We start from the raw sequence: 25,968 nt of genomic DNA, 5'->3' as shown, positions 1-25,968 counted from the left end.
GCAAAGTTTCCTTCCAATGTAAAAAGCCCTTCTGAAAAATACCACAAATGCTGTAAATAATAAAAAATATTATAGTTCCCTAATGCCTAATGAGTGCAATTCAGAGACCCCGTTCCAACGAAGGCAGAAGGTGAACAAGGGAGACTCTGGATATCAAGCTCAGGCCTTTACACATATGCATTTGCACACATGTGGACACACAGACACACATACAGGAGGAAACGAGAGGTTTACACTTTTAGGCATTTACAAGTCAGTTAATCTAATTGTTCCAATCACTACTATTGAGGTACAATTTAATACAAGATGGTGCTGTGTAGACTGTGGTTACTACAATATAAAGGAAAAGTCCCCCAGTGCATGAAAGCCCTTCCCAGAGACTGAAGATTAAATCACCAAGAGTTCTATTCGACAATGTATGAGAAAATTAAAAACAAAAGGTGTACTATTCATCTCAGGGAAATGATGGATTTGCCAGCTGCAGTAAGTGCTTTCTTTGAAATCCTCTCATGACAAATTAACACAGCATTGCCAGATGTTTTTTCTATTGAAGTATACTATAGTATGCTTCAGCTACTTTTAGTAATTATGTATTTGTAATCTGCCAGTACCTGCAGCTGCTGCTCATCCTGTTAATTAAAAAAAAATTAAAAAAGTTATAGTAGCCAAACATTACAGATGTACAGCCAAAAAATTATGTTTTAGAAATTAAAATGAATTCCTTAGACTCAAATGCTATGTAATCAACTAGACATAGATATAGACACAGACAAACAGACAGACACACAACAGACTCAGACATAAACACAGAATTGAGCATCACCAATCTCAAAAACAGATTAGAGATGAAACCTTTTAAAGTATTAACCTTATGCATAAAAATTCCTAAATTTTTCCTTATGAAAAATAGTAAAGTTTAAGTCTGGGCAGCAGGAAGAGGGAGGGAGGAGTCAGAATAAGAGAAGCTTATTCTGTACACTGTATTAGCTGTTCGTTCATTACTTGAACACAATGATAAGGAACAGCTCATTTCAATCTCATTGACGGTAACAGGTAAGAGTTAGCTTACAGTTCAGTGACATAAAAAGACTAGGTAGGCTATCAGGGGTTGCAGGAAAAGGAAAGCGTATTTTAGGGCAACTGGAATGCTTTATACAGAAAAAGTGGGATTTCAGTTGGGTTTGGAGGGAAGGTAATATTTTGGTAGGAAGCTGCAAAAGGACAAGTACAGAAACCAACAGTATGCACAAAATGGTCCCAAATCACCTTTTACCCCTAAGTGTTCCTTCTATTTCAACTCCTGTTCCTATCCCCACCCACCTCTAGTCCACCTACAAAATCTATTCTAGTTTTCCTTCCCAGGGAGATCCAAGTGTTTGCCCTTGAACTGTCCTTGTTACTTAGCTTCTCTGGGTCTGTGGTTTGTAGCATCATTATCCTTTACAGCTAATATCCACTTATAAGTAAGTACATACCATGGTTTGGTTTTCTGGGTCTGCGTTATTTTACTCACTGCTATGAACTTTTCTAGTTGCCTGCAAATTTCATGTCACTGTTTTTAACAACTGAGTAATACTTCATTGTGCAAATGTATCACATTTTCTTTAACCACTCTCTGGCTGAAGGACATCTAGGTTGGTTTCAGGTTCTGGCATGTATGAATAAAGTCACTATGAATATAAGTGAGTAAGTGACCATGTGGTATGAAGGAGCATCCTTTGGGTATATGCCCACCAGTGGTGTGGCTGGGTCTTGAGGTACATTGATTCCCAACTTTCTGAGAAACTGCCATACTGATTTCCAAAGTGGCTGTACAAGCTTGCACTCCTACTAGCAATGGAAGTGTTCCCCTTACTCCACATCCTCTCCAGCATGAGTTGTCTCTTCTGTTTTTGAGTTTAGCCATTCTGACAGGTTCAAGATGAAAGCTCAGTTGTTTTAATTCGCATTTTCCTGATGGCCAAGTATGTTGAACATTTCTTTAAGTATTTTAAGCCATTTGGGATTCCTTTGTGGAGAATTCTTTTTGTATCTGTACCCCATATTTTAATTGGATATCTGTTTTTTTGAGGTCTATTTTCTTGTGTTCTTAATATATTTTAGAAATTGGACCTCTGTCAGATGGGGTTGGTGAAGATGTTTTCCCATTCTGTAGGCTGCCATTTATTTGCCTTACAGACGGTTTTCAGTTTCATGAGATCCTATTAAGTAATTGTCGATTTTAGTGCCTGTGCTATTGGCATTCTGTTCAGGAGTTGTCTCCTGTGCCAATGCATTTCAGGCTATTTCCCATGTTCTTTTCTATCGGGTTCAGTGTATCTTGGTTTATATGTTGAGGTCTTTGATCCAACTGGACTTGAATTTTGTGCAAGGTGATATATATGGACCTATTTGTATTCTTTTACATGCCAACATCCCGTTAGACCAGCACCATTTGTTGAAGATGATTCCTTTTTTCATTGTATAATTTTGGCTTCTTTGTCAAAAATCAGGTGATTATTTCCACAAGATGCAACCTCCAGATGAAGAGGTATAGGTGGTGAATAGTTGCTGAGAGAGGGAGAATCAGTTTTCTCTAGAGACCAGCTTGGAGGCTGTCCTATCTCAAGTAGGTAGCCCTGAACACATGTACATACAATCAATGCTAAATGGGACTCAATAGGTTGCAGAGCTGTGTGTGTAATACAACAGCAATTAAAGGTCATGGATTTGTGAATGAACTGGGGTGGAGTGATACAATAGGAGTCTGAGCAAGAGGGAGAGAGACAGGAGTGATAGAGATGCAATGTTCATAAATGAATCATTCTCAAAAAAAAAAAAAAAGTAAATGAGTTCTTTTCCAAGTAGGGGTATCTTGGCTTTGAGTTTTCTGTTTGGGCAGGGTCAGATTGGCCAGGCTTCTATTGTGAAATTGTTACGGAGCTAAGAATGACCTTCAATTCTGATCTGCCTGGCAGAATGTACCAACAAATGCCTCTCGAGTTTAAATGTATAAGACAAACAAACAGAGAAAAAAAAAACAAACAATCTTGCCCATGTTTGATCTGATAGTGGGTTTAATTCTCTCTTTTTTGGTTTTTCGAGGCAGGGTTTCTCTGTGTAACAGTTCTGGCTGTCCAGGAACTCAATCTGTAGATCAGGCTGGCCTTGAACTCACAGAGATGTGCTTGCTTCTGTCTCCCCGAGGGTTTAATTTTCTTAAATTTGAAAGAAATATATTTTTTTCCTTTTCTCCCTTTTTCTAAGATGTAAAAGAAATCACCACATTACTACAACTTTGGTAGTTTTAGGTAATTTAGTGTATTCATTACTTTTCTATTGCTATGATAAAACATTGTAACCTAGGAAATGTAGCTAAGAAAGCATTTAGTTTGGTTTATAGTTATAGAGTCCATGATGACAGAGCAAAGGCATGGTGGCAGGAACAACTGAGAGCTCACATCTCAAACCTCAAGCAAGAGGCATATAGCACACAGGAAATGGTTTTTGAAATCCTAAGCGCCTCAGTGATATACTTCTTCCAAGGGTACATTTCCCAATCCTTCCCAAACAGTTCCACCAACTGGGAACTAAATGTTCAAACATGAATCTAAAAGGGTTTTTCCTCATTTAAGCCCTACATTTTGGGTTTAGGAGGTCACTTAAACAAGACTTGGCTTTAAAGATAGATAGGAAGGAAAACTTTGAAATAGAAAAACAAAAACAAATCAAGATCCAATCAGAGTTCCTGGATTCAAGTACATAGTTGGATTCAACTTTATAGGCTAGTGATAGGCTTATTACCCATATGAACATCTGGGAGTATCTGAGCAGCAAAAGGGGAATATCCAAATAAAATTTTAGGCTAAAATTGCATTTAAGTAGGACTGCTTATTGGATGCTTGGTTAGTTGATGTGGGAGTGTCATATATCAATCTGTTGATTTCATTGGTTAAGTAATAAACAAACTGCTTGGGCTCATAGCTTAGAACATAGGTGGGTGGAGTAAATAGAACAGAATGCTGGGAGGAAGAGGAAGTGAGGTAAGACGCCTCAGACAGAGACGCCATGCTCTGCTCTCCCAGGCAGACGCGATTCAGCTCCGACTCAGGATGGATGTAGGCTAGAATCTTCCCGGTAAGCGCACCTTGGGGTGTAACACAGATGATTAGAAATGGGCTCTATTAATATGTGAGAATTAGCCTAGAAGAGGCTAGAGCTAAAGGGCCAAGCAGTGTTTAAATGAATACAATTTGTGTGTTGTTATTTCGGGGCATAAGCTAGCCATGTGGGCGGCCGGGGTGCTGGGGACGCAGCCCTGCCGCTCCTATCACTACAGTTAGTTTGTTTTAAATCTCTTATTTCATGGAGTGTTTCTGTTTATTTCTCTCTCAGTGTACTTAACCACTATTTGGTGCTATGCTATTTTTATGGAGAACCGATTTAAAAAAGATTCTTAATATTTAATTGGGACTCTAAGAAGGAGGCAATATAACAAAACAGAAATGAAATCTAGGGATGACTGGAGAGGCTGGCCTACACTGGGGCCTGGACATACACTGTGACAGCAGGGAAGATGAGAACAGATGCAACGAATATATTTGTAACACAAACTGGAATCCTCTTTTGACAGTTTCTCTTTCCTCAATGAAATGGCAATTGAGGTTACTGTATTAGTTACTTTTTTATGGCTTTGATAAAACACTATGACCAAGGCAACTTACAGAAGAGTTTATTTGAGGCTTGGGGCTCCAAAGGGATAAGAGTCCATCACCATCATGATGGGGAAGTGTGGCAGCAGGCATAGCTACTGGAGCAGAAAGCAGAGAGCTCATATGGAGAACCCCAAGCAGAAAGCACAAAGAGGAACAGAGGATCGTGAGAGGACTTTAAACCTCTGAGGACCTGTGTGGTGTGCTCTGCTCACTCAAGAAGTTGACTACAACCAACTGAAAAACTCCATTTCTTTCCTTCTCAGATCTGCATCTAGCTTCACTGTATGTCATACAAGGTAAAGATTTAAAATACAAGAGCATAGTAATACTTTTTAGCCAAATATTAACTGTAAAAGTCCTTTAATTAAAAACGTGGCATATACATGCAACATTAGTTTAAATGACTCTGATAGTAATTCCCCATAGTAGTCCTGATAATATTCTGTAGCTACAGTCTATTTTAACTTTCAAGATGCTGCCACTGCCTGGCCACATGATCAAGTGACCTCCAGTTTGCAGCAAGACACATGGACCACTGTACTAAATTGAATGGAATATTTTAAATATTTATTATTTTTATTGATTCTTTATGAAATTTTATACTTATATACAATGAATTTGATCAAATTCACCCCACTTCAACTTCATGTCTTTGTCTTGTTCTTAAATATATTCACTGAGTCCAATTTGTGCTACCCATGTATGTACAGGAGTAGGAACATCAACTGAAGTGTGTTCTCTTCCTCCCTAAGTAACAATCAACTGTCAGTAGCTTTTCACTTAAGAAGGGGGGCATCATGAGACTTTCTCCCTCCATGTTGGGATGTTAACCTCAACATTAAAACAAAAAAGTGATGAAAATAGCATATTCAAGCCCTGAATGAAAAAAACCCGAACAAGTAAAAAACCAAGCAGAACACTGGAGTCAGTACTGTCTGTGCCATGGAGGAATTTCCCCCTTTCACACCTGGGATGTGGTTCTGCCATCATCAGAGAAAGGGTGTAGAAATAGGGACATCCTATAATTGACCTGGGGCTCCAGAGGTTTCCCTCTCAGGGAAGGGTGAGCCACACCTAAATCCATGTTCTTGATATACTATGAGGCATGCTAAATAATCCTCCAAGTAAAAAAAGTACCCCCCTAAAGTTAACAAAGTAAACTGCTAACATTTGGCACAGGGAGGAGAACATTAAAATCATGTCAAAAAACCAGGACTGACAACTTATCAAAATACACCAGACCAACAATTGGTGATGGCCTGACATTTCAGCACTAAGTGGGGTGTGTGTGTGTGTGTGTGTGTGTGTGTGTGTGTGTGTGTGTTTGTCTGATAGGATTTACAGGCAGAGAACTCCTCAATGTCTCTGAGGCTGGGGCTCAATGTGACTCATTTGAATTTCTGTCCTATCTACACATCTGTTCACCCATCTATCCAGATCAGTCCTGAATCTTACCTTGAAGGTTCTCTTGTCTTTGTTTGACTCTGATTGACCCTGCAGTCCTGGGGCTCTGTGTCTTCAGCAGCTCTTTAAATGGTCTAGTTAATATCTTATTAATACCTGCTGTGGCTCTCTTTGTATGTGTACCAGCTCTCTGCCTCTAGCAAGGCCTTTGAGCTCTGTGGCCTCTTTAATCCTTTTGTAGTCATCTGTAATCTCTGTCTACAGACACAGTCAGTCTCCTCTCTCTCTCCCTTTCTCTTTTCTTCCCTCCTCCCCTCTCCTTTTCCCTCCCCCCTCTCCCTTTCTCCCTCCCCCCACTGTGCATGTGAAGTCTAATGGGTGATCTGAGAGTTAATGTTAATGATGATTGGAATAAAATCACAGGTTGTGATTGTGAATAGCCAGCTTCTGAAGGAAATGGGAATTATTTTCTAAACTGTAGTCAATAAAACTAACATTGCTTGTAAGTTTACTGTTAATAAATTCTGACATTGTAGAAAGACACAAATGTGTTTTGTATTTCTGGCATAGCACACTCACAGTATTCTCATTTTAAGACTTTAAATATAATGTGTATGTCAATGATTGGTGTGGAAAGTCCTTCTGGCTATGTGTTGCTTTCATCAGTTAATAAATAAAGTTGTTTCAGCCAGTGGCTTAGCAGAATAGAGAGAGTGGGTGGAGTCAAGAGAAGCCATGTAACCGCCAGAGGAAAAAGACATGAGTTGTCGGCCAAAACTCTGCTGGTAGGCCATGTGACCTCAAGTTAAAATAAAAATAATAAAAATGGATTAATTTAAGATGAAAGTGCTTGCTTAAAATACACCAGGGTCATTAGCCAAGCAACGTTGTAATTAATACAGTTTTCTGTGTAAATATTTCAGGTCAGGGCAGCCGAAAATGAACAATCAACCTCTGACAACAAATGATTCTTACCTTTACAGCTTCTGTTGCAATCCTTCCTCTAATGCCACATGTTTAAGAACAGTTAAAAGCCCGACTTAAAGTGTCTATTGGCAAGCTCATACTCAACATGGCACAAAGCAAACCAGTTATTTTCAACCCTTGGAAGCTTAGTTCTGGGGTTGGGAAGATGGCTTAGTGGGCAGGTGTTTACTATACAAGCATGAGGATCTGAATTCGGATCCCTGTACCCTAGTAAAGAGCCAGGTGTGGCTGTCCACCTGTAAACCCAGAGCAGGGGGCAGACAGGAGGATTACTGGTGTTCCCTGGCCAACCAGCTCTAGGTTCAATGATAAAACCCTGCCTTAAAAGTAAGGTGGACAGTGACTGAGAAAGATACATCAAGTTTTGGCTTCCAGAGGCACAAATGGGCATGTATGCCCCACACCCTCAAAACAAACTTTTATATATTACCCTCACACCAAAACAAAACAACCCAAAGCCCACAAACCAAATCAAACCAATTCACTAACAAACCAAACAAAATCCCACTCACCCTACACCCTCTTCTCTTTGGATCCTTGGCAGTATGGTTCTCTTTACCTTTGCACTCTACCCGTTATGGTCTGTTTTTAAAACACACTTTACTGTTTTTAGAACAATTTCAGGTTTTCTGAAGTCCATTTCATAACATCTACTTCAACTTTTAAGTAGACAGAAACTCAACAGTTTCATCTTGAAACTCTTGAGCATCCCAGGTCACTGGAACGATCTCAAGCCCTTTCTGAGGAGGCATCAGAAAACTTTCTGTAAAAATGATTTATTATGTGTGTGCATGTGCCACAGTGTGTGGAGGGCTGAGGACAACTCCATGGTGCAAGGTAATAAAGCAGCGCCCCCATGCATCACGTCAGTGCTACTGACACTGTCCTAAGACGATGGCCCAAGACCTAATGCAAACCAAGTTCTTACGGGGTTAACAGAAGGATTCTTCATTGGGAAAAGACAAACCTAAACTCAGCATTTCTCAGAGGACTCCCATGAGGGAGGCGTGTTCCTAGTGGTCGAGGTCAGTGCTTACACGTGGTGTCAGTCCTCCCCTCCCACTTTTGCCTGTACTCGGGGTCGGGACTCAGGTTGCTGGGCTTGCGCACAAGCACCTTTACTGGCTGAACCATGCTGCTGGTTCATGAACTTTCTTAAAGGGTCAGAGAGGAAACAAGAGTTTATAAGCCAAATGAATTCTAAACATTACATGTGTTAAATACATACATGTAACATTCTATGCTTCGGTGTCCTCCCCAAACCACTGTATTATGTGGAATGTTCATTAAATTAATAAAAACAAGGTACTTTATTTGATTTATAATGCTATGTTTTCTTTCTCTTTAGAATGTATGTCTGTGCAGTGTATACATGTATGCTTCTGTGTGTAGGTATGTGTCCATGTAGAGGTCAGAGGTCAACATCTAATGTCTTCCTCAGTTATTCTGTATCTCTCAGTGAATTTGGTGCTTACTGATTTGGCTGGCTGGGGAGGGCCAAGCCCAGGATGCCCTCTTCTCAGTGTTGGTGCACAACAGCAGCTTACTTAGCTTGTTACTTGCGTGCTGGGAATTATGATTGGGTTGCGAGCAATTTAGCCACTGAGATGTCTCATGGGCCCCATGCTGAATATTTTATACCACTTCAGTGAATGTTTTCTGAGTAAAAATATAACATCCAGACTTACACTCCTGGTTGTGTAGTATGTGTGTTTGTCTGTGCAGGCAGAGGATAACCATGGGTGTCATCTACTATTTTTTTTTTTGAGACAATCTTTCACTGATTAGGAACTAAGTAAGCAGGCAAGGATGGCTGGTCAGTGAGGCCAAGTATCTATCTGTCTCTCCATAAATATGGTGCACACAGCACCATAACTATCTTTTTTTTTAAATGCGGGTTTTGGGGATCAAATTTAGGTCCCCATGCTTGCTAGTACTTTACCTGTCACCCACTCTTCAGAATTATACATTAAAAAACAAAACAAAACAAATAGAGCAGAACAGTAAACTACAGGTTAAAATCATTTCTTCTGTAAAACATCAATTGCTCAACAATTATTAATAGTAAACTTACTTTGTTGATTTGTAAAACAAGTATCAAGCAACTACTAAGAGTGGACCTACTTTAGATTGCTGATCCTCATTTCTGCACTTTCGGTAAGTTTCTTTGTTTCTTCTTTCCATCTATTGGCTGCCTTTTGTTGAACTGCCAATAGATGTCTCAGTTCAACAATAGCATTCCGGTTACTGTCCTCCATCTCTCTCAACTGAACTTCAAACCCATGCTCCTTTATTGAGAACTGATGCTCCATTGTACTGACCTGAGGAGTAAAAGGAACAGTCATTTTTCTTTCAGAATTCTAGGAGCTGTGTCAGCCAATGGCATATACAAAAAGAGTAATCCACTGTGCTTGTTAGATTTAGAAACCTTGGGGCGAAGCACCCAAGTAAGCAGTTAAACTTATAATTGGTCTCCACCACAAATGAAATCTATGTATATTTTAATGAAACCACAACTACCATGGACTGTAATTTATTTATTTATTTTAATTTTTGGAGACAGGGTTTCTCTGTGTAGCTCTGGTTACTCTACAGACCTCAAATTCAGAGATCCACCTGCCTCTGCCTCCCAAGTGCTGGGATTAGAGCTGTGTGCACATACATTTTACTGTAAGGTAGCACAATTACTTTACATATATGGTATGATGAAATGTCATTTTATCTTTTGAATATGGATCTAACTGAACTAGTATTACAAGGATAATTCTTTTCCTCTTGAACCACAGTGTGCTTCTGCTACAGAATTAGGTCATCATTAAAATTTATTTCTGAACTTATTTTGTGCTATTTATCAATATGATTATTCTAATGTCGACAATGCTGTCTTAATTACTGTAGCTTTATACTGATATGTTTCCTTTTCATATATTTAAGAGTAAAAATATCTTTGTAAGATACATGACTATTTCTTTCAGATTTCATACTCTTATGGATGCCCACAGCCTTTGTTATCTGCAATAAAATAGTCAATAACTGCATGTTGGTAGGAATTAGGTCAGAACATGACATCTTATGATTCTTTGCAGCAGCAATAAGCAAAGTGCAACAATGGTACTTTTTATCCTCACTGTGGGCCTGGAAGGTGAGGATCTTTATTATAAACACCTAGTGCCATTGACAAAAATGTCATGGAATGGAGGAAGGTGAAGAGATGCTGATGGAACACCTCTTGGCTCCTGAACATGCCTGAAGGGAAGAGGGGAGAGAAAGTCAAAGGCAAGGATTTTTCTCAGATGAGACTTTCGCCCTGTGCAGTCTTCTTGTTGATGCTTTATATTAGCTAGGAGGGGCTCGGAGAGAAAACTGATGGAACATCCTTACTGATCTTGAAGAAATTCAGTATCTGGGAAGCTAATGGAGGAGAGAGGATGGCAGACTATAAAGCTGTCTAAGCTACAGTTCTGCTAGTGCTGCTTAAGTTGCTTTGGCAGAAAGATTAGTTTGTTGTGTGTTTAGAAAATAACTATTTTTTAATTGTGCATATAAAAGAAGACAATCAGGTTGTGGAACCTTGTCAAGTTCCACTGGTCAATACTTTGAATTAGGATTTCATATTATCTGATAAGAAGGTGCACACATGTGCGTGTACACACACACACACACACACACACACACACACACACACACAGATACACACACAACCTGAAGAATGTTTTACTGGAACTCTAATTAATATTCTCTATACCTTGATTTTTCCCAAGAATACATTTAATTAATTTTGAAAATACCTTTAATTTTGCTTTTTTTTGAGCCTCCAGAGCAACTCTTCTCAAATCCTCAGTCTCCTTCTGCAGCTGCTCATTTTCTTGCTGAAGCTTCAGCCTTTGCTCACTGACAAAGCCACAGTTCTCCCTCTCAGACTCCAGTATAGTTTGAAGTTTCTGGATCATTTCATGGGAACGTGATATTTCTTCTGAGGAACTGTTTTTTTAAACAAATGAAACAAAACAAGAAGACTAATATGTGTACATTTTACAATTTAGACTTTTCTATTTTGACTTACTTCTTTTCACTTCAACATGGTGGTGGAGACTGAGCCAGGGCTCTATCCATAGCCCTCTTTTCACTTTAGTCTAATGTGGTTTCAAATGTATGTAATACCAGGTAAAATCATCTAATTTAATAGGGTTTTGTTTTTTTTTTTTTTTTTGGTTTTTCGAGACAAGGTTTCTCTGTGGTTTTGGAGCCTGTCCTGGAACTAGCTCTTGTAGACCAGGCTGGTCTCGAACTCACAGAGATCCGCCTGCCTCTGCCTCCCGAGTGCTGGGATTAAAGGCGTGTGCCACACCACCGCCCGGCTCTAATTTAATAGTTTTATGTAAGACAAGCTGACCTGTTATTACTCATTTAGAAAATCAATGTGAAATTTCTTTCAAATTTTTCCCTAATGTTGAGAATTGCTACATCAAGAGAACAATGTGAACCTAATAGTTAGCAGATGAAGTAGCAGCTGCTAATGAAACTTTTACTTAATGTTAGTACCAAAGAAAAACACAACAGCTGACCACATCACAAATTAAAGTAAAAACAATCTGCATATTCCCTGTTAAACTAACCTTAGCTTATTTTAGCACAGATTAATAGACTGATTTCTTGAATTTTTCAGCCATGGATTATTAGATCAGGCATTCTTTAAATATTTATGTTTCAATCAATATACTGTTAACTTTCATTCCCATTTTCTGAAATTTCCATCTTTCAATTCCAGAGAACCAGTCACTCTGAACATACCCAGGTTTCTAGTTGTCATAGGAAATATGCAATGCTACTAATATTGAGATGGCTTAATAGAAATATTGCTGGGCATGGTGGCTCATGTGTGTTATCCCAGCACTTGGAAACCTGAGGCAGGAGGATTACCTTGAGTTTGAAGCCAGCCTGGGCTACATAGTAAATTCCAAGATATATGCTATTGCATGAGACCTAGTTTCAAAATAAAAAGCCAAACATCTCAATTACTGGTTAAAATAACTGATAAGGAGAGAAATTCCTAATATGCACAAACAGTTTTTACCTGATGTCAGTTTTACAACCATGAACCACAGTTTATGGTTCTATTCCAACCCCAGCTTTCCAATGCTTATGGTTGGCTCTGATCTTTATCTCTGTCTTGTTTAGACTTTTGGTTTTCTAGTTCTTCCCACATTCTTCTAAGTTTTAAGTTCTATATGAAATCATTCATTTCTATAACATAGAGTTTTAATTCTATATAAAGTCATTCATTCCTATAACACATGTAGCTATGTTTTCTTTTTATATAGTAAAGTTTCAATAATCAGCTTCCCAATGAAATAGTATACAAAGGCACTGGTCATAAAAGGACATTAGCAACAGAAGCAACCATGTGTGAGCCTCCTAACAGAAGTCCATAATGTACTACCACCACCAGCAGCAAAACAGGGGGAAAAAAAGAGGGATCATTAGAGATTAATGGAAATTTGAGAAACCGTGAAGTTAGCATTTCTGAAATGAGAGCTGGGCAAAAGAATGCACACTTAAAAGGAACCCTGTGAATGAAGTGATCATAAGCAAATATTTATCAAGTATTCCCGGAGGATACATAAAAAGATAGTCTGGAGAAAAAACAAAAACCAGCCTATGCATGTGGAGGGCATGGAAAGCTCCACTGCTTCCCCGTGGGTTGGGCAAGACAGAAGAAATGATGCTGGAGAGAAGCACATGGCTGTGGAGATAGCTGGACGCTTTGAGATTTCCCATCATCTCAGCAAAGCAAAAGAACTGATGTTAGGAAGAAGTCTAATGTAAAGATGGACTAGGACTTGTCCTTTATGGGACATTTAAAATTCTAAAGAGATGATTTTACATGTCAGAAATACGGAAAAGCTTTTTACCCTTGCTCACAACCCATATGCAGGATGTGAAAACAATGAAAATGAATTCACACTGAGGAGAATCAGTATGAAAGTACGCAAAACAGAACTCCTTTAGATAAATTTCATTCCATAATTTTAAAGAAGTCACACAGAAAAGAAGCATCATTATGTAATGTGGTGGTTTGATGAGAGTGGTAGGCATAGGTTCGTATATTTGCATGTTTGTAGGGATAAGTCCCGCCCCTTAGGGGGCGTGTTCGCCTCGGGCTAATGTCTGCCTATAAATTTGGCGAGCAAGCTCCGAGCGCTTGCTTCTGCTTTCCTGGTCTCCGCGGGAACGGTGGTTCTGTAAGTCTATTTCTACATTAAAGCTATATATATATTTTTACACTCTGTCTGCATTCATTTACGCCGTTACATTTTGGCGTCCAACGTCGGGCTATTTTGCCCCCAACTCAAGCGGGTAGCCCGCTAGCTAACACAGCACCCTCCCCGGTGCTGTTTTTCAGTTCGTGACTCCGGCCCCAGTGCCGAGTCCGAGACACACTCGCGACACAGGCCCATTCTGCCTGCCTTGGCTAAGTTTTGCAGCGGAACCCCACTGCCTGAATTAGCAGAAGCTCAAGTACTTGCGGTTTTGCAACAAAAGCTGCCACAGCGTCAGATTTGGTCTGTTACAAAGTGACTTGGCCGGTTGTGGTGGCCCACGCAGGTAGGATTTGCTGAAGGAGGCAGAGGCAGGAGGATCACAAGTTTGAGGCCGGCCAGGCAGTGGTAGAGCACGCCTTTAATCCCAGCACTTGGGAAGCAGAGGCAGGCAGATCTCTGTGAGTTTGAGGCCTGCCAGGCCTTGGTAGTGCACGCCTTCAATCCCAGCACTTGGGAGGCAGAGACAGGCGGATCTCTGTGAGTTCAAGGCCAGCCTGGTCTACAAGAGCTAGTTCTAGGACAGGCTCCAAAAACACAGAGACCACCACTGGCAGGAACCGATCTTTGCAGGTAAAAAAATTTTCTTTTATAAATAAAATGTCTGAACACATTACTATTCAAGAATTTAATGATTTTTTTAATTGTACCATGTGGGAGATTTTACAAGAGGTGTCTATCACCCCACATATATGGATCCTTCTGGGATTCGTAGTTTTCATTGGCACCAAATGGTTTGATAATAGAAATATGATAAAGTCTTTACGAGACGAATCCAGGATTCTTAAGGTAGAGATTGAACGCTTAAAAACAATTGAGAATGATAACAATCTTCTCAAGAATCAGTTTGAAGTTCTCCAGGCTGATAACAATCTTCTCAAGAATCAGGTTGAAGTTCTCCAGACTGATAACAATCTTTTCGAGAATCGGTTTGAAGTTCTCCAGGCTGATAACAATCTTCTCAAGAATCAGGTTGAAGTTCTTCAGGCTGATGTTAAGGAGAAATTCATTACTATGGAAGAGGGAACAGCTGATCTGGACCATAAGATTCAGTCCCTTTCTGTTGGAAATGAAACATTAACTGAGAGAATCAAAACTGCTGAATGTGACAATCGGATTTTGTCTAAAGCTTATGACAGATTGACGGAAAGATTGTCAATACAAGAAGGCACGGTTTATGCCATAAAAATTATGTCCAAAGATGAGATGTTATCTCTAACGGACAAACTTCATATTTTAGAATCCTCAATGAAGGCTTTGGAACATAATTCTGGACAGGAGATTCAGACATTGCAGAAAGCAATGGTGAATAGAATTGAAAAGATTGAGGAATTTCTAAATTCTGATGAGGAAGAGCAAAGGGTAGAAAGGAAAATTTTAACTACATCTGTGGGTAAGTCTCTCCGGGACAATTTCCACAAAGCTCTACCTACAGCTCTACCTGCCTTTCCAGTAATAACAACAGAGAAGGTGATTGGTTCCAAAAACCCTAGGGTCATCAAGGAGGATACATGGGAACCTGTGCGTATGAATGATCTCAAGGAAATAAAACAGGCTGTCATGACTTTTGGGATGCAAGCCTCTTTTGTTAAGGAGATGCTAAGATCTTGGGCCACGACAAGCAGAGCAACCCCCTCAGACTGGCTCCAGCTGAGCTCTGCGGTACTGGAGAGTGGACCGCAATTGAAATGGAAATGCTTATTCAGGCAAGAGGCTAGACTCTTAGAACAGCAGGAAAAAGCGAAGGGAATTGACATTTCCCTAGATCAAATTCTAGGTGAAGGGCTCTTTTCTGATCCTCAGGAACAAGCTAATTTGGATGAAAACACACTCTCCATGTGTACTACAGCAGCCTTAAGGGCTTGGGACAGGGTACAAGACCCAGGACAGAGAATGGAATCATTTGTCAGAGTTAAACAGGGTCAGAGAGAACCCTTTAGTGACTTTTTACAAAGATTAACTAAGGCTGTACAAATAGGAATATCTGACCCAGAAGCAAGACGTATAATGATTGAGTCTTTGGCTTATGAAAATGCAAATGTGGAATGCAAAAGGATTTTGGGTCCTTTAAAGCTCAGATCAGCACCGTTGGAAGAATGGGTCTTGCATACACTCAATGTTGATACATTTGATTATGGCACTGAAGCATGGGTAGAAGAAGCAATTTCCAATGGTAAAAGGAGACACCAGAATACCAAATGTTTTAATTGTGGAAAAATGGGTCATATTAAAAGGAATTGTAAACAACGGATTTTCAGAAATAATAATAATAATAATAATAATGCATCTTTCAGAAATAATAATAATAATGCATCTTCTAGAAATAACAGAAATAGGAGGACTCAGCCTTCAGGTTTATGTAGAAGATGTGGAAAGGGCAGACATTGGACGAATGAATGCAGGTCTACAAGAGATAGACAAGGCAACCTGATACAGCCGGGAAACGTGAGAGGGGGGGCCTCACAGGCCCCCATGGCAAACATGGTTCAGTCATATCCAGTTTCTGCAGAGAACGTGCCTCATCAGGACAATTAGGAAGCCCCATGCCTACTGTTACAAGCAATAATGATCAGAAAGATAAGTTACGTGTGTTTTGGCAAACTTCTATAAATGATCAAAGACCTAAACTGAGAGTGTGTGTAAATGGCATTTTTATTACTGGCCTGCTGGACACAGGTGCTGATGTAAGTATCATTACCCCAGAATCTTGGCATCCGTATTGGCCTCTTCAGAATGTAAATGTTCAGCTCCTGGGAATTGGAACCCTATCTCGAGTAAGGCAGAGCACGAGATGGGTTGAATGTATAGGGCCAGAGGGACAAATAGGAAAATTAAAGCCATATGTAGCCAATATTGCAATGAATTTATGGGGTCGTGACCTATTACAACAATGGAATACTGAAATTAACATTCCTGCTAAATCTAGAGCCTATATTTCTGAGAATAATATTAAAAGATATTACAAACTGAGAAAACCGGCCATTCGGGCTGTAAAAGAACAAGCAATTGATGTCCCGTCAGAGATACCAACAGCCTTGCCTCTAAAATGGTTGACTGAGAAACCAATATGGACAAAGCAATGGCCTTTAGCTGAGGAAAAGTTACAGGCTTTAGAACAGCTGGTACAAGAACAATTAGATGCTGGACATATAGAAGAATCTACCAGCCCTTGGAATTCTCCTGTATTTGTGGTTAAGAAAAAATCAGGTAAATGGAGAATGGTGACAGATCTCAGGGCCATCAACAAGGTTATTCAACCTATCTATGGGCCCTCTGCAATCTGGAATTCCTTTGCCCTCTTTATTACCAAAAGGATGGCCTCTCATAGTTATTGATTTAAAGGATTGTTTTTTCACTATACCTTTGCAAAAAGAAGATAGAGAAAAATTTGCCTTCACAGTGCCTACTTATAACAATTCTCAACCTTCGAGGAGGTACCACTGGACCGTTCTCCCCCAGGGTATGTTAAATAGCCCCTCCCTGTGCCAATATTTTGTGAACCAACCATTACAAATAATACACAAGAAATTTCCCAAATCTATAGTATACCATTACATGGACGACATCTTGTTATCCGATTCAAACATGGATACCTTGAACAGACTGTTTGAAGAAATAAAGATACTTTTACCTAAATGGGGATTGCAATTAGCTCCTGAAAAGATTCAGAAGGGAGATTCTGTTAATTATTTAGGTTATAAAATAGGTTTGCAAAAAATTAAGACACAAAAAGCACAAATTAGGAGAGATCGCCTACGGACTCTTAATGACTTTCAAAGACTGTTAGGAGACATTTCCAGTCTACGACCAGCTATTGGAATAACACCTGATTTAATAATTCATTTGAACAAAACCTTGGATGGTGATAAAGATTTAAACAGTCCCAGAGAATTAACAGCTGAAGCAGAAAAGGAACTGACAATGATTGAGGAAAAATTACAACAGGCACATGTGGACAGGGTGAATCCAGAGCTCGATTGTATTCTCGTCATACTACCATCAAAAATTTCTCCTACAGGAATTTTAATGCAGAGAGATGATATTATTTTGGAATGGATCTTTTTACCACATAAACCAAGTAAGAAACTGAAAACTTATGTGGAAAAAGTCTCTGAGTTAATTATAAAAGGCAAGCTGAGACTTCGTCAACTAGCAGGCATAGACCCAGCAGAAATTATAGTGCCTTTCACTGCTGATGAACTAAAGAAATTATGGGAAGATAATGAACCATGGCAAAGAGCTTGTGCTAATTTCTTGGGAGACATTAATAACAACTATCCAAAAAGCAAGCGGCTTAACTTCATAAAGAGAACTTCTTGGATTCTTCCTCGAATCGTCCGTGATGCTCCAATAACTGGAGCCCGTACATTCTATACTGATGCCAATAAATCAGGGAAGGCAGGTTACAAATCAGAAGACTTGGATAAGGTGGAACAAAGTCCGTATACTTCTGTCCAGAAGGCGGAATTATATGCCATTCTTATGGTGCTAAGGGATTTTAAAGAACCTATTAATATAGTTACAGATTCACAATACGCAGAAAGAGTTATTTTACATATTGAAACTGCTGAATTTATACCTGATGATACTGAACTAACCTCATTGTTCCTCCAGGTTCAAGATTTGATCAGGAACAGGCTTTGCCCTATGTACATAACACACATCCGATCCCATAGGGGTCTGCCAGGTCCTCTAGCACAAGGTAATGCAGAAATTGATCAATTATTGATTGGTAGTGTGCTACAAGCCTCTGAATTTCATAAAAAACATCATGTTAATAGCAAAGGTTTGAAGAAAGAGTTTTCAATTACATGGCAACAAGCTAAGGAGATTGTAAAGAAATGCCCTACTTGCTCTTTCTATAACCAAACGCCACTGCCTGCAGGGGCTAATCCAAAGGGCACCCAAAGGATTGAAATCTGGCAGATGGATGTGTTCCACTTTGCAGAATTTGGCAAATTAAAATATGTACACCACACCATAGACACGTATTCAGGTTTTCAATGGGCTACTGCCCTGAGCTCAGAAAAGGCTGATTCAGTAATCACACATTTATTGGAAGTTATGGCCATCATGGGTATACCTGCGCAAATAAAGACAGATAATGGTCCAGCATATGTATCTAAGAAAATGAAACGCTTTTTTGATTATTATAATATAAAACACATTACAGGTATACCAAATAATCCTACAGGTCAGGCAGTTATAGAAAGATCAAATCGTACTATAAAGGATATGCTGAACAAACAGAAAGGGACTGAAAATACCCCCAGAAATAGATTACATAATGCTTTACTAACCTTGAATTTTCTTAACGCTAATGAGAAAGGAACGACAGCAGCAGAAAGACATTGGATAATGGAAAAGTCTGCTGAACTAAATCAACCGATTTATTTCAAAGATGTGCTGACCTCTCAGTGGAAGCCAGGAGATGTGCTACGTTGGGGAAGGGGTTTTGCTCTTGTTTCCACAGGAGAAGAAAAATTGTGGATACCATCAAAATTAATAAAGTTTCGATTTGAAGAGGAGAAACCTCTTGGAAAGGAGAAATGACAACTCATCCACAACGATGATATTCATACAGGTGGTAAGAAAAACATATAGAATGGGGGCAGGGTTCTGTTCTTATCTCCACAGGAAAACACTCATCTTTGAGAAATTCAAGGGACCCTGGATGTTTGGATACTGACAGATGGAAAAATACCTGCCCAATAGGAAATATCAAGACAACTGAATGGGTTGTGTAAGTAATATTAAACCATATTTCTAAATTTATAAAGCTGGTTTTGAAGTTGGACTCTGGCTCAGTCCCTCTCCAATTCCAAGCCTGTTAGTAAGAGAAAAACCCAGAGTTTCTGGAGTTTCTGTCTCATGTCAAGAGCCATGATATGGGACAGAAAGAAATATGAGTTTAGAAAACATCTTTGCTTCTCTTCATATCTATCATACTTTTCATTGAATATATCTATCATGTCTTTCATTGAATATATATATATGTCTATATGATTAATGTTTAAGTTTTTCATAATGAACAATGAGTTTTTCCTGAAGTGACATTTGAAGTTTCCAGGAAGAAGATGGGGCCCCATAACAACAACTCCACCTGGTTGATATGACGTCATGATACTGATAGCGCTACTACAAGACCTGCTTTTGGTACCAGCTGCACAAGACAGTTCCAACTTGGTTAGCTGAAATGGTGCACATCTTATACAACATTTTGGCCAGACCTGCACGAAAATACTCAGAGACTATTTGCAATTTTAAAAGACATTATCTTGAAATTTAACCATCATTTTACTTTCACAGGATCCCCCAGAAAGAACGTCGCCCCTATGACAGCTGGAAGTAATTCTAGAGAACGACGTCCCCTCTCCCAGTAAAGTTTGCCCTTGGGTTTAGGGACATCATTTAGGGGTTGATTATAATTAGTATATGATTGAGGGTTGGGAGAGGAATTTTATAAGCTCAAGGATCATTTTGAAAAAAAAAAAAGAAGGAATGATGGGATAATAGATTTATAATTGTGAGTTACTGCTTTTAGACAAATATATTGGTATCAATTCTTGTATAATGAAACAAAGTTAAATTATATGGACTATTGTACGCATGCATGTTTCTACCTCTGTTTAAAACATTTTTATGTATTGACATATATTGTATTGATATATATATTGTATATATTTACCATATTGCAGTGTACATTTCTACCTCTGATTAAGATACTTATATAATATTTGTGTATTGATATATATTTACCTACTGCAATGTATATTTGTACATTGTTTATATTTGGAGGTCATTGTCCTCATTTGTTTCACAGTCGTTTATTGTCTTAGTCTTTAAGTTAGATAGATATTGAGAATTATATAGACTAATTGTCATCTAAGTTTGTCATTTATAATTAGACTAATCAGGTTCTTTAGATATATAGAGATTATACTCAGTATAGATAGATAATCTTCAACCTCTTCAAAGAGCTGTAGAATATGGCCTTTAATCTAACTCAGAGTTTCGTGATAGTGAGACACAATTGCTCCTGGCAACACCGCTCTATTCCCGAGAGAATGTTGAGCACCAAAAACACTCCACCTGGAGCCTTTCTATTTTGGCAGAACTGGCCTTTGGGCAAAGAAATGCCCATACCTCAACCACTGACACAGATACAGAGCATGCATCAATGGATAAAACAGGACTGTCATATCCTGCCAAGACAGGGTAAGATAGTTTTGAAAAGTTCCTTGCCTTTAATAATGGTATGTCAGTTATGTTAGGCCTTAGCCAAAATTGGTTGACTCAACGTTGCAAACGAGACTTTGGGTGATTGCCCAGGTAGTCAGTTGTCTCTGTCAATTGTTGCACATTTTGGATATATCTCGTTTGTTGAGTAGTGTTTATTCCCTTCTCAGATCTTTGACTGAGTTGAAGATTATATAATTGTAGTTACTCTTTACATTATTTGGACTCCTTGAGATAGAATGTTTAGCAAAGCTTTTGTTCTCAATATTGTTTGTTATATTTATTATTTGTTGTTATTGTATGTAGTTGTATTTGGTTTAGTTCTGTCTTATTTAGACAAAAAGGGGAGATGTAGGGATAAGTCCCGCCCCTTAGGGGGCGTGTTCGCCTCGGGCTAATGTCTGCCTATAAATTTGGCGAGCAAGCTCCGAGCGCTTGCTTCTGCTTTCCTGGTCTCCGCGGGAACGGTGGTTCTGTAAGTCTATTTCTACATTAAAGCTATATATATATTTTTACACTCTGTCTGCATTCATTTACGCCGTTACACATGTTTAATCCTGAGCTGGTATATTTGCATGATTAATCCTGAGCTGGTACAATTGTTTGGGAAGGATCAGGAGGTAGAATAGTCTTGCTGAGGAGCTGTGTCACTGGGGATGAGCCCATGGGGTCCAGTTAGTGCTCTTTCTCTCTGCTTCCTGCCTGGGAATGTAGCTCCCAGCTACTGCTTTAGTGTCGTGTCTGCCTGCCTGACACCAGGTTTCTCATGATGATGATCATGAACTAACCCTCTGACACTGTAAGCAAGACTCCAATTAAATGTTTTCTTTTATAAGTTGCTTTGGTCATGGTGTCTCTTCACAGCAATAGAATGGTAACTAAGACACTAATAAATATAAGTCTTAAAATGCTGTCTTCTGTTTATACTCATGGAAAAACTTCATGCATGGTAAGCATATGAGAAAAACGTTTTTATAACAACTATGCAACTTAACATACGCCAATAAACTCAGAGACAAACTAGCATTTACAATTCAAAGACAGAGAAAATGCTGTGTTTTTGTTACCATCCAATTCTAGAAAAATTTTCTACTTCTATCCTGATTTCTTTGATGACTCATGAAATAATGTTCAATTTCTGTGGGCTGGTGTGTTGTCAGAATATCTAAGTAATAAAATTAGAGTTTAAAAGGGAGACAACAACAAACACAATGAAATTTAGAGCTTCACTAGGGCATATTTTGAAAAGTTTATGTTCTAATGAATTTGAAAAATTTAGAAAAATTTCTAGATATGACCTACCAAAATTAAACCAGAATTTAGATAACTACAATAGATCTGTAGTAATGAAAATGTATCAGTAATAAAAATTTTCTCAATTAAAAAAACTGAATTCTATAGAAGTTTAAAGAACTATTACCAATGTTCCTCAAACTATTGTATATGATGGAAAAAGAAAGAATGGTACTAAATTCATTTACAAAGTCAGTATTACCTGATATTAAAATCAGATAAAGACATTACCAAAGAAGAAATTGTAGGATAATTTTATTCCTGAAGAAGGATCTAAAAGGTCTCAATGAAATACTTGCAAACTGAATTCAACCAAACGTCAAAAAGAACATTCAACATGACAAAGTCAGCTTCTTTTTAGGATAAAAGCATGATTTGGAATGTTTATCTACAAATGTAATACATTACAATTATAAATTCAAGAATGGAAATAAGGTAATCATCTCAATAGATGCAGAAAGGCCTTCAACGAAGTTCAAAATGCCTTGACAAAAAACCCCCAAAAAACCAGGAACTCAAGAATCACACCTCAAAATAGTAAAAGCTAACCACGATAAAATAGACAACGTTATAGTAAATGGGAAAAGGCTTCATGCATTTCCTCAAAAACCAGGAATGAGAAAAAGTGTCAGCTCTCTCCACTTATTCAATGTAGTGAATGGAGTTTTAACTATAGCAGCAACAAGAGAAAGTAATAAAAAGGATACAAGTAGAAAACAAAGGAGCTAAGTTATTTCTATTTGCAGATATATGGTGTCATACAAAAAGGAACCTAACAACTCAACATAAAACCTCTTAGAACCGAAAAACACTTTCAATAAAGCATCAGGATACAAAAGTCAATGAGAGAAACCAGTAGCTTTTTAATATACGGATATATAACAAGCACTGAGAAAACATAAGGGAAACAATTCCCCTAAAAATACCCTTAGTAATATACCTACATATTCAATGTAATCCCCATAAAAATTATACTGGCATTCTTCACAGAACTAGAAAAAAATCCTAAACTTCATGAAGCACTGAATAGTAAAGCAATCCTAAGCAAAAAGAACAATGCTAGAAGTATCACAGTATCTTATTTCAAGTTATGTTGCATAGCCACAAAAAGAAAAACAGCATGTAAGTACTACAGCATGTAAGTACTACAGAAATACAAATAAAAAGAATAGAATAGATGACCCAGAAATAAACCTAATCACCTGATTCTTGACGAAGGTTTCAAAAACATACTTTAGAGAGAGAAAAAAAAAAAACAAACCAAAAATCCTCTTCAATAAATGGGGCTGGGAAAGTAACATGTAGTAGAAAGAAATTAGGTCCTTTTCTTCCACTTTGTACAAAAATCAATTAAAAGTAAAGACTTTATAATGTTTAAAATCATTAGGGAAGAACATATAGAAAATACCTCAAGATATAGGCATTGCAAGGATTATCTGAAAAATGCCTTATTATTAAGAAATAACACTAAGAATTGATCTAAGAGATTGCATGACATAAAAAAGCTTCTGAAAAAATAAACTATAAGTGAAATCCAGGCTTCGGACTGGGTAAAAACATCTTTCCTAACAATTTATCTAGAATGCATAAAAAAACTTGAGAATGAAACAAAGCCACTTAACACAAAACTAATCATCTGATCAGTAAGTTCGTTAATGAACTAAATTGATGTCCAAAAACAGAAATGGTCAGTAAATATATGGACAAATATTCAACATCCTTAGCCATTAGGGAAATGCAAATCAAAATTGCTTTGTGATTTCCATCTCACCCAAGAAAATCAAACAAAAGCTGGCAAGGCTGTGAGGAAGGAAGAGTCCGTAGTCACTGATGGAAGAAATGTAAACTTGTGCAACCACTATGGAAATCAGCATGGAAGTCCCCAAATTAAAAAAAAAAAGCCTATATAATCTAAGTTGGAGACATATACACGCATATGTACTCACATACAATACTCTAAATCAACATACCACAGAGACACTGGCACATTCTTAGCATCTCTACTCACAATAGCCAGGAAGGAATGGAACCAGTCTAGATGTTCAGCAACAGACAAACGGATAAAATGTACAGAGATACAGCAGCATTTAATTCAGCAAGAAAGATAAATGAAATCATGATATTTGCAAGAAAGCTGATGCAACTGGAAATCATCATACCAAGTCGAGCAAGCCAGACCAGGAAAGATAATCATTACTACATGTATATATGGAATATGTGTTTGTGTGTGAGTGTGTATGTAAAATGGAATGGAACCCTGAGGGTGCTAGGAGGATATATTAGGGACGGGAGAGGAAAGTAGGAACGGGGACTATTTAGTGTGGGAAGGAAACCAACCATAGAGTAGGTAAGGACATAAATGAGGGCAGTGTGGGAGGGGAACAAATTACAAGTGTATGGCTCATGAGTATGAAAATGCCATCACTAATGCATTATTTTGTACACCAACTTAAAAATTAATACAAATAGAAATTATAAAAACATATTTGGATGTTTTTATAAGTTCTCTTAAAAGGTAAATAATTCACCAAAACCCATATGAATAGAAAGTCCAAAAGAAAACTTACTTAATTTCAAGTTGTTTTATTCTATTTTCTGCACTCTTTAGTCTCAGCTGAAGGTCATCTTTTGAACGCTCTGCAGCAAGACATCTCTGGTGCATTTCTTCCAGTTTTCTGTAATCACCTTCATCCTGTTTGCCTTCACGGTAAATCTGAGGAAGAGGCTTATAAACATTACCTTATAGGAAGAAATTATCTCGGTAAATAAATGTTGCTGAGAAATGGCCATGACTGTGTGTTCACCTTTTCCTAAGGTAAGGTATCTTTTAAAGAAACCCATCATTGATTCATTTACAAAATAAAATGCTACAAACTGACAACTAAAAAATTTGAAATCATGCTCACTATAAACTATTCAACTAATATAGAAATGTAAAACAGCTGCTGAAACTTAAAAAAAATGCTTTAAATATCAATTTAAAAACAACTAGTGGTCAGGCTGGGTATGCAGCTCTATGGTAGAGCAGCGCCCTTGCTAAGAATGTACAAGGCCTCAAGTTTCTTCCTAAAACATCAAAGAAAGAAAGAAAAAAAAGTGTAGTAATTATTTAGTAAATATTCTTAAAAAAAATCTTTTACCAAAATACTCAAAAGTAAAAGTGTGTTTTAGGGTAACTAGTAGATCTTAAAGTTCTAGAACTTTGCTTTGGGTTACCAGGATAACAACATAGCTAAGATCGGAGTTACCTTTCTCAGGGGCAGGTCAGCTAGAGCCTGTGCCTCCTCTTACAGCACACGGGCTAACTACCTAGCAGGCCCTGAGGTCCAGATCACACTTTCAGACAAACGGTTCATCTAACTGCACTCTCAAGAAGACTGCTGGGCTGGGCCACCTATGTTGTCCCACTGGTAAGGCTGCGCCGCCCTTCCCATAGAGGTGGAATAGCAGTATGTCCGCACTATTTGCTGGGACTGCAGTCCTACAGTGCTATGGCCTTGGCTCACTGCTGTGTGGATAACAGAGAATTAGTTGCTACGCCTTCTACGTTTTCCACTGTACTACTATAACCTTGTCCACGTAATATTAAAAAAATCCATCCTGAAGTCTGATATGCAGCTGGCAGCATTCTAAACAGAACTTACATGACATGAAGGACATCTGCAAGTGTCTACCTTGGAGCAGATTTGCATATGCTTATTTTCTAAAATGAAGCCGTTCTCCTTTGTAAATTACTGTTTTACTACCCGATTTTGTCATGATTTTTGACAACATGGCTAGATCACAATCTTTGAATGCCATGGAGTTAGCTTTTCAAAATCAAATCCTGACTGCATTGCTTAGTGTTTTTTAACACTGTGAAAAGTTACTTAGCCTTTTTATGCAAGTCCCTAACATAGCACCTTCAATATGAGTGCTTAATTACAGTTTCAGTGAGACTCTATCTCAAAAAATAAGGTGGAGAAAGACTGAGGAAGACACTAATGTCAACCTCTGGCCTCTATACACACATGCACACAGGCATGTAGATG

The 25,968-nt window shown here is 38.4% G+C and overlaps 1 protein-coding gene across 1 annotated transcript in view; it reads right to left on the bottom strand.

Annotated features, from left to right (window-relative positions):
- The window catches only part of Sclt1 (sodium channel and clathrin linker 1), a 115,910-nt gene that overhangs the window by 12,022 nt on the left and 77,920 nt on the right, over positions 1 to 25,968 (bottom strand). The window contains exons 16-18 of the mRNA XM_041659195.1: positions 24,505 to 24,650; positions 10,874 to 11,066; positions 9,210 to 9,406 (exon numbers count right to left, since the gene is read on the bottom strand). Coding sequence (XP_041515129.1) covers positions 9,210 to 9,406; positions 10,874 to 11,066; positions 24,505 to 24,650 — 536 coding nt within the window. The remainder of the gene's footprint in view (positions 1 to 9,209; positions 9,407 to 10,873; positions 11,067 to 24,504; positions 24,651 to 25,968) is intronic.

The sequence above is a fragment of the Microtus oregoni genome, unplaced genomic scaffold (genome assembly GCF_018167655.1).
Source record: "Microtus oregoni isolate MIOR12 unplaced genomic scaffold, Mior012 000010F_ref0000083, whole genome shotgun sequence".
Taxonomy (NCBI): Eukaryota; Metazoa; Chordata; class Mammalia; order Rodentia; family Cricetidae; genus Microtus; species Microtus oregoni.
This window is presented reverse-complemented; position numbering and strand designations above follow the sequence as displayed.